The sequence below is a fragment of the Lepidochelys kempii genome, chromosome 17 (assembly GCF_965140285.1).
Source record: "Lepidochelys kempii isolate rLepKem1 chromosome 17, rLepKem1.hap1, whole genome shotgun sequence".
NCBI lineage: Eukaryota > Metazoa > Chordata > Testudines > Cheloniidae > Lepidochelys > Lepidochelys kempii.
In genome coordinates this window covers 24750186-24759728 of record NC_136396.1, presented here as the reverse complement: position 1 = coordinate 24759728, position 9543 = coordinate 24750186, and the positions used below count along the sequence as shown (strand labels likewise).

Sequence of the window (9543 nt, the reverse complement as noted above, 5' to 3'; positions counted from 1 at the left end):
TCCCAGCGCATCTGCCATTCCCCCAGTGCTGTGCCCTGGTGCCCCGTTGAGCAACCTGCTGCAGCCGCCCCCTTCCCCCAGCACAGCCTCACCCTCCCTATCCCTTCCATTTCCTCAAGCACAGCACCATGCCAGCCAGGATTAAACAGCCCCCTCCCCAGCACAGCGCTCGCCCATCTTCCCCACAGCGTGCAGTCCCCCACCTGCCCCCTATTCCCTGCAGCACAGCGCACTGCCCCCTACTCCTCAAGGCCCAGTGCTGGGATCCCTCCTGCTGCGAAGGGCACTCGGTGACCCTCCTGGCAGAGCAAATTCCCCTCCTCTCACAGCACAAGCCCCAAGCAAAGAGCAGAGACTGGAAAGCGCCTTTATTTGGAAAATGATCTTTGTGCCCCATGCTCCCCAGGGCAGCCTGACAAACTGCCACGTAGCTGCCTGGGAGGCCCTAGTGCCATACAGCGTGGCACCAGGGGCCCTGCCCTGTCCTCTTTGGCCCTGCCCCTCGCCTCCCACACCCCTGCCCCTGACCATCACACCTCACACACGTGTGCACACACACACAGACTGTGTCCCACAGGCTGGCAGATCCAGGAGGGGAGGGAGACAGCAGGAGCCCTCCTTCTGCGAGTCCTCTGCAGCCCACATGGCCCTGTTCTTATCCTGCTCACCGTACCCTCATAGCCCCTGGCCTGGGTCTGCATTCCCCTCTGTGCCCCACAGACCCTCCTCCTTGTCACCGTATCTTCCTCTCATCTGCATTCACCTCCAACCCATGCAGGGCAGCTGGGATCCTGCCCCCTGTGCCCGTAATCTGCCAGCAACCCCCCTCCCACCTCCTCATGTTGTGTACCCCCCCCACACACCTGCTGCGCTCCCACTGACACTGCCATCTGACAACCCCCCCTCGCCCCAGCCTCAACTCCGCCTAGCCTGCTGCTCTCACTGCTGCTGCAGAATCAGACGCCCCCATGCAACACCTGCCAGAACTTGGCACCCGGCTTCTTGGGAAACCCCTATTATAATTAACCACTGCCAGGCTGCCTCTGACGCTCCTGCCTCTGGCCACGTGGCAGCCACACAGACCCCACTGCTAGCTGCATCGGGAGCAGTTCATTACGTCACCGCTGCAGACAGCGGCGCACCCTGGAGGCTTCTTGAGAACCTGGGATGGGAGCGAACAATGCCTTCGAGCCGCCCAGCTGGGGGAGGCTGTGTTCGGTTCACATTCATTCTCTAGCACAGGAAGCTCATGTGTGCTGGTCGGCTGGTGTGTCAGGGACTCGGGTCTGAGGACATCTCATTGCCCCAATAGCTACCGGTGGGGCGGCTCCTGCTTCTGTGGGTAAGACGGGTGCGCATGCTGCACGCGGAAAGGCCGCGGGCTAAGCAGGGGGATGTGTCCAATCAGACGCAGAGGGGAGCCCAGGCATGGGATGCTGGAGTGAGATGTTGGAGACTGGCCTGAGCGAGAGGCCAGGGGAGGTAGATTTCGGCTGGGAGGGGCAACAGGCACAGGGAACGGTATGATGGCATCAGAGGGGACCAGCAGGGCAGGGGTGTAGCCACAGTGGAGCTGGAACATCTTGGGAGAGGCTGCGTTTTGCACCAGGGCAACTTGGGCTTGGGCTGGGCTCAGCGGGGTGGCTCGCTGCCCCTCGCAGCACGTGGGGAGCCACCTGGACTGCTTCTCCTTCCGCAGGAGCTGCTCCAGTTTCTCCACTTGTGTCCTGCGGAGGTGGGACAGCATCCGGCTCTGCTGAAAGAATTCCAGGAAGGCATCCAGGGGCAGCTCCCGGCCCAGGAACCTCTCCACCTGCGCCTGTGGGGCACAGAGAATGGGACATCAGCCTGGGGTGGGGGGCAGGAACATGCAAATCCGGGATGGCCCATAGGACCCCGGAGATGGATAGCAACACTGAGCCAGAGAGCAGGCAGGAACCATCCAGAGCAGCAGGGGACCCCCAGAAACCCGATGGGGCAGCCGTACGAGAGGATGCTCTGGGGGTGAAATCCTGAAGTCAATGGGGGTTTTGACAGTGACTTCAGCAGAGTCAGGATTTCACCCATGCAGTCTTCCGAGAGGATGCAGGTGACACATGGCTCGGTGGCCAGCTCCATGCAGCTCCCATCGCGACCGACCCAGAGGCCCAGAGGCTGAGGGGGTGGGGAAGCTGAGTAGCTACAAGGTGCCAGAGTCAGAGAGGTCAATGGCAAAGCAGGTCCTGCAAACTCACCTCCGACTCTGCCTCGGCTGCATCCACAGCGGCTTGGAGTTGGCTCAGGATGCTCTGCGGGCTCCACTTCCTCAGGCAGGTCTCTGGTGGGGGGAAAGCAGCTTCAGCCAGGGGCATACAAACGAACCTGGCCCTGCAACGGAGCCTCCAGCCACCCCCCTCTGGCCAGTCCAAGGAGAGGCCTCTGACCCCATCGCCCAGCCATGCTCCTGCCCTTGCGGGGCCATCATTTGCTGAGCCAAAATCTCCTCCCTCAATGGCCATTAAAGCAGGGCCCACCCAGGGAGTGACAGGTCAGAGCCGGCTTCCCCGCTGCATCCCAGAACCAGAGCCTGGGGACAGCGGTTCCCACTGACACAGGGCGGCTCCACTCACCCACTCGCTGCTGCTTTTCCTGACATGCCGCCCTTGTTTCCTGCAGCTCCTGGTACTTTATGGCCAGTGAGGCTTTGCCGTTCTCCAGCCGCGGCTGCAGGGACAGGTTTTCCTTGGCCAGGGCATAGTTCGAAGCCAGGCACATTTCCCGCTCCAGCTGCAAGCTCTGAAACTACAGGGACATATTGGCTCAGAACTTGCACCCCAGGCAGAGCTAGCCACCCCCCAACTCCATTGCCACCTCCCCCTGCAGGGTCTAACCCACTCTCTGGAAAACACTCCTCAGCACACTGCTAGCCCCACTGACCAGCCCATCGCAGCTCAGTCCTCCACAGAGAGCCCCCCAATTCACTCAGCCAGCCAAGTACAAAGGATGTTAACCAAAGCACTGTCCAGAGCAGTCAGCTCCGCATCAAAATAAGACCTTTTACCAGCTCCGCCTCTCAGTACCATTCTGCTCCCTCCGCCCCAGCTTCCCCAGAAACAACAGGTCGGGGAAGAGTTCCTGGCAAGAGGCTGCAGCTGCATTAAAATCCAGCCACACAGCTAGGAGCCCCACACATCAACTGGCCTGGGGGAAATTACATAAAAACTCCACACATCTTAAATGGGCCAGACAGCTTCTCTGCGGGCTAACAGGCTAACACCTGTATTCCCCACACTGACAGGCACGAGCCAACCACTGAGACAGGTTTGCTTTCTGACAGACCTGGGGAAGAGATGCTGGAAAGCAGGCCGAGAAAGACTAAAATAATCTGACCCAATTCCCCAGGAACATATCCCAGCACGTCAGAGCCTAATAAACCTTCACAATTAATCCTAGTGGCATTAGCATTCCTGCGCATAGCCCGGCAAATGAACTGGCTATCTACTAGCCAGGGCTCTGGTGGTCAGAAGAGGAAAGAGTATCTACCTGCAGGGTCAAGGGGAAAGGCCCTGGGCAGCAGCCCAGTGGCTGGTGCTGAGATTTCTAGCAGGATGTCAGCCCCGGACCATGCTGAGGCTTCACTTTTCATGTCATCCTCTGGCTCAGATAAATTGTGTCTGATTAATTTGAAGCATTCCCACTTCCCCCTCAGCTGCTTGAAGGTAAAAGAAGATTCTTGTCTCGTCCCCCTTGACTCTTCAGAGCCTCCTGGCTGATGTTAAGGCGGGTTGGTCTCCACTGCACTGTCTGTATCAAGGGGTGGAGAGGCGGCTGCTACTCCTAGCCCCCATTTCTCTACCCTGAGTAACTCCAGCATCTGCCTCTGTAGCTTTCCCAAGCAGCAGCAGCAGAGTGAAACTGATGCGGTTCTGGTTATGGTCACTGATGCCCAAATGGTTCTGAACAACCACTGCACAACGGACTAATCTGCAACTGCTTGGCAAAGCTCAGAGCAGCAGCAGAGCCACTAGAGCTGACTGCAGGCTCAGTCACCAGCCCTGCACTGGTTGTCTTTGGAAGGTTTTCTTCACAACCATAAGGATCTTCATTTGTTAGTTACTGAAAGCTTAAACTCTGCAGAAATAGATGGTGCAGGCCTCCAAACACACCAGGGAGACATTCCACTCGCTGCAAGCATGGGCCCTAGGGATTCTTCAAGCCCTGATGTAATGGGGACAAGTTAACATTTCCTAAACAACCCAAACTTTGGGAATATTCTGGCGCTGGAATATCTGATCTTGCAGACTTAACATTGTATTAGTACCACCTGCAAGGACATTAAACATAGGTGCTTGGCTGCTGGACACTAACCCTCCTTGGAACAGACATGCCACGTCCATGCAGTTGCTGGTAGCAGCTTGGGAATTAACTCAGCTGGGCCAGGGGGAGAATTGGGTGAAGAATCACTTTTCCTGTCTGTCCTAGAAGCTGTGGATGGGCATGAGGATTTGCTAGTGCATTCTGTCAGCACCTTCTGGGGACAATTTCTTTGGCAGTAATTCCTCAAGGCACTACACTCTGGCCAATTCAACGCTGGTGGCTAGACTCAGAAAGCCAACAAAGGACAGACAGAAACAGGACCGGCTCTAGGCACTAGCAAAGCAAGCACGTGCTTGGGGTGGCATAATTCCAGGGGCGGCGTTCCGGTCATCCTTCTTTGGTTGGTTGGTTGGTTGGTTTTTTTTGCTTGGGCAGTTGTGCTCTCGGAGCTTGGGGTGGCAAAAAAAACCTAGAGCTGGCCCTGGACAGAAAGATCTGCACAGCACTTCATCTAGGGTTGTTTTAAGCGATGCCCCCACCGTACCACAGTGTGGGGTGGGGTGGAAACTGGCTTTGGGAAAGAGGCTAATTAACCGCTGGAACAATGTATTGAGGGTCGTGGTGAGATCTCCAACACTGGCAATTAGAAAAACCTCCAATCTCTATTTAACAACAGGTCTGCACCCGGAATTATTTGGGGCACATCTCTGGCCTCTGTAATACAGGAGGTCAAATGAGCTGGTCACAATGGTCCCATCTGGCCTTGGAATCTATGATCTATCTCAGCAGTTCTCAAACTTTAGCAGACCAAGGACCCCCATTTTGATTTAAATTTTTTGTGGACCCCTAAGGCCCCCACTCAGCCCCAGCCCTCCCCCACCCCTCCCCCAAGGCTCTACCCCTGCCCCTCCTCTTTCCAGCCCCTCCAAGTGTGCCCTGCACTGAACAGCTGTTCCGTGGCATGCAGAAGGCACTGGGAGGGAGGGGGAGGAGCTGATCAGCAGGGTCAGCAGCCCCAGACATGACTTGCAAACCCCTGGAGTACCCTCACATTGATCTATATATTTTAAAAAAAGAAAAAAAAGGCGAGCAGGCCTCTGGAGGGGAACACTGGCTTTAGGAGAGGGATCCCTTTTCTCCCTTCACACCTAGGCTTCTTTCCCATGCTGACCCAGGTCTACAGTTTTGGATATTTTGCTGGTCTAGCTGGAGATGATGGGAAGATCTTTGGACCATGGTGACTCTTCCTTCCCAATTACCCAGCCCAAGGCAAGCTCCCTCAGTAGCTCCAATCCTCACCATGGCCTCCATTAGCTTTTCAGCACTATGAGCAGTTGGGGTGGCTAATAGAAAGTCCATCTCTTTGGAACAAGTTACTGTATCTAGTAATGACTTCAGACCAATTCCAACAGCTCCCCATACTCCTACCGAGTAATTAGCAAATCTTTAGGTGCCAAAGTCTACACTGTAAAATCTCCCAGACTGAAACTCAGTTCCAAATGACAGAGAAGGACCTTGTTGATATGGAAGCACAGGGAGTATCAAGACACTAACTGGAGTCTTCATTAAAGGTAATTCCTCACTACCTTGGAATATACCAAATCGAGAAGACTGTAGCAAGAATATTGGATTTGGCTTTGATATCTGGGTGGGGAACTTTAACTCTCCCTGTTATTAAATTCTTTGCTACACTGTAATCCTCTCCTCTGGCTATCTAAGATTTTCAGGATATCCAATAAAGGTTCTGCACTGAAACCTTTACACAAAACTATTCTCTCACTGTCTTATTACTGTAACATTTACACATTTTTTATGATAAAGAGTATGGTCTAGTCAAGAAAAAGATGGAAACATTATGTATGATAACAAGCAAACATCTTTCCAAATATATCTAAAGCCACCCACACTAGACGTAAACAACTATTTTTGCTTAAGGCTGCTTTTGATTTCTTGCCCTCCTTTCTCTTCCCTGCCAAGCTTGGATTAATCAAAGATCAAACGCATTACATGTCTTCTGAGTATGACAACGGGAAGAACTTGCTGGGTTCCATTAGCTCCGTTCATTTTTTATTATTTGATCCTTCTGAGACAACTGACTAATCCTATCTCTATTTAACAATTAGTCTTGTATCAATTTGAGCAAATTCAACGGCTTTTTTGAGACTTATGGAAGATTTTTTTAAAATGAATTTCGAATGATTTTTCCTTTTGTTATCCTTCGATAAGTCCTTGCCTGAGGACTTATCTCTGAAGATAGAATGTATTCAAGAATTCCTGTGATATTGATCTTCGTACAAACTTTACTTGGTCTTTGATTATGAATTAAATAACAAAAGGCAAAGACCCTAATTGATATACCTTCGATGCTGAAAATTAAACCACAGCGCACACAGGAAATGAAAGCGTCACGGGTCTTGGAGCCCACACAGCACATCCTGTGCAGCTTGAAGTAAATGTTTAACAGCCTACCTAGAAACCAAAAATACTCCCTATGTGTAATATGGGTGAAGCAACGATGTTTGAGAGTGCAGACTTCTGCATTTCTTGGCCTCAGCATGTTTCCATTTGCAACATGAATACAGGTTTCTGCATTTCAGTGGTATATTATTCACTGAGAACACTATCTGGGCTAGCCATGCCAGGAAGAGAGTCAGGGCCCAATACAGAGATATGAGGCAGTAAGTGTGGTCATTATGGGGGGTAAGTCTACCTATGAAGCTGGTGTTCCCCTCTGTTGGTCTCCTACCTCTCCTTCAGAACCCAGGTCCCGGGGATGCCAGATTCTGAGCCTTGCAGGACAACTCTCCCCACAGAAGTGCCAGCTGCATGTGGTCTGCCTCCCTCCCTCCTGGCAGCTGCCCTAGGCTGGCACTCTCTATGGCACAAGACCAAGAGCAGCAGTGCTAAGTGGTGGCAGAGGGATCGGCTCTCGGAGGAGGCTGAGGAGGAAAGCATGGCCCAGAATCTGGCCCAGGGACAGAGGAAGTGAGAGATTTGGGAAGCCACCTCTAAGCTGCCAAATGGGAACAGACAAAAAGCCCCCCTGCCCGGACTCCCCCGCGCCCAGACCAGGGGAGGACAGGAGCAGCTGGGGGTGAGTTTACAGGATGGAGTCTGCCCCAGTACCCCCCCCATCCCACCCCCCGCAAGCTAGGCATGAGTCAAGGGGCTGAGTGGGAGTAGTTTGCTCCCACTAAGCTCGGAGAGGGGAGTCCCCGCAGCCGTGACCCACCCCAGCGGTGCCTTGAGAGGCTCAACCAGGCCTTGCCACAGGACCAGCCCAGGAGACTGCCGGGGAAATACGAGTGTCGTTTACATTAAATGAGTCTTGTCACCACGTCCCCCCAGCTGACCCTTATGGGCAGAATGTTGGGGAGCTCAGCCTAGCCCCCGACCCCCATTGCAGACCCTCACAGTGCCTGCCTGTCTGCCGGCCAGGTATGATCTCACCTTCATCCCCACAGCATCTGAGCCCCGCAAGGGACCACCTCTCCCAGCGCATCCCCGCCCCTTCCCATGGGCAGCTACAGGCCGGGGCAGCCCCAGAGTGTAGCCAAGCTGAGCTAGGGAGAGGAGAAATGGCCTGTGGAGAATGGGGGGACGCAGCAGGGGGAGCCCTGGAGAGGGGGGGCTGAGGGTGGGGAAAGGCAGGATGCAGGGGGAATGGAGGAAGGCACGGGGTGGGACGGGTAGACAGCTGGGAGGAAATTACCAGGGGACAGGGCATGTAGGGGATGGAGCAGGGGACAAATCGAGGGGTGAACAGGGTGTGCGGGGGAGGATCCCAGAGGGCTGGAGGGAGATGAGGGAAGAAGCTGGTCGACAGGGGAGAAGGAGCCAGGAAGGATGGAGGGCAATGGGGCATGGGAGGAAAGGAGCCAGAGGGTTGGAGGGGGACGGGGCGCGGGGGTGGAGGAGCTGGGGAGGATGGAGGGGGACGGCGGGGAAAGGAGCCCGAGGAGACGGGGGTGAAGTACTGGGGGGATGGAGGGGGACAAGAGAAGGATGGGGGGTGGGTGCAGCTGGAGGGGAGCTCCAGGGAAAGGATCCAGGGAGACGGAAGGATGGAGGGGGACGAGGGAAGGAACGGGAGGGGGAGGGGGGGGACGCGAGGAGGGGGATGATCCGGGGAGACGCGGGGATGGAGGGGGACGGGAGACGGAATGAGGGCGGGGGGTGCAGCTGGAGGGGAGCTCCGGGGAACGGATCCGGGGAGATGGAGGGGCGGAGGAGGGAGAGAAGGAACGGGGGGGGAGATCCGGGGGGCGGAGGGGGGGAGAGAAGGAGCCGTGGAGGGGAGATCCGGTGCCCGGCCCCGCGCTGCAGCCCCGGCCCCGCCGGCCCCGCTACCTTCCTGCTCCCGCTCAGCCGCACGATGCGCTCCAGCTGCGGCTCGTCCTGCAGCAGGCTGCGGAGCTGCGCGGTGCTGAGCCCCGGGGAGCCGGGCTCCGCCGCCCGCACGCGCCTGCCCCGGTGCATCGCCCGCCGCCCCGAGCCGTCCGCGGGGAGCGGGCTGCGGCCGGCCCGCTAGGGGGCGGCGCGGGGGCTCTTAAAGGGGCCGCGCCCCTGTGGGCGGGCACTGCTGGGGCGAGCGCAGCAAGGAGTCCCTGTGCGCCGGGACCGGGGGGCTTGCTCCCCAGTGCTGCCTGGGCAGCAGGTGCCATCGCCCCCTTCATACATGGAGCGGCCCCGGGCCTGCCAGGGCTTCAGGGAGGGCAGCTCAGCCCCGCTGCTGGGAGGCCATGGGACCGTGCGCCGGGGATCCGGTGCAGGGCCCAGGACTCCTGAGCTCTATGGCTGGCCTAGGCAGATCGGCGTGCACCTGCCTTCCCTCTGCCAGGCGGTGAGGGTAGTGCCTGGGGCAGTGCCTGGGGCTGTCCCCATGGAAGGGCTCTGCCTGTCTCGCTCTGTGACATTCTCGCTCTGTGACATTAAAGGGACATGTTTAAGGTTGTGGAGTGGAGAACTCAAATGTCAGGAAATGCCAGAATTACAGCTTAGATCCCCTGCATTGAGTGGGACAGGGGCCTGTGGAAACTAAGATGGGGTGCTGTCATCAAGGAGTGGGTCATAATGCACAACGGGGCAAAGTCAAGGGTGCCCAAGCAGCCGTAAACCTGGCCTTTCCTAAGGTTTGGCTGCTTGACTCTACAGCTGGGACATTCTTTTCATGGAAGAGGTTTGTGTGCAATTTCCTAGGGATTCTGAAAAAGATAAAAATAAATTCTGTTGTGTGCAATTAGGTGT

At 56.1% G+C, this 9543-nt stretch overlaps 1 protein-coding gene across 1 annotated transcript; it reads right to left on the bottom strand.

Moving 5' to 3' along the window:
- Positions 1–351: 351 nt before the first annotated feature.
- On the bottom strand, positions 352–8816 carry VPS37D (VPS37D subunit of ESCRT-I). Its single transcript, XM_073315564.1, has 4 exons — positions 8647–8816; positions 2610–2781; positions 2235–2317; positions 352–1819 (listed from the first exon to the last, which is right to left on the bottom strand). The coding sequence occupies exons 1-4, from the start codon at positions 8773–8775 to the stop codon at positions 1313–1315; spliced, it is 891 nt and encodes a 296-aa protein (XP_073171665.1). The 5' UTR covers positions 8776–8816; the 3' UTR covers positions 352–1312.
- Positions 8817–9543: the final 727 nt, after the last annotated feature.

What these genes read in the sequence shown, in the direction of transcription:
- VPS37D (XM_073315564.1), bottom strand. Translation starts at nt 8,775, where the DNA reads ATGCACCGGGGCAGGCGCGTGCGGGCGGCGGAGCCCGGCTCCCCGGGG. An exon ending in GGCTGAGCGGGAGCAGGAAG is followed by an intron (nt 2,782 to 8,646) that starts GTAGCGGGGCCG and finishes ATGTCCCTGTAG; the next exon opens with TTTCAGAGCTTGCAGCTGGA. An exon ending in GGAAAAGCAGCAGCGAGTGG is followed by an intron (nt 2,318 to 2,609) that starts GTGAGTGGAGCC and finishes TCCCCCCACCAG; the next exon opens with AGACCTGCCTGAGGAAGTGG.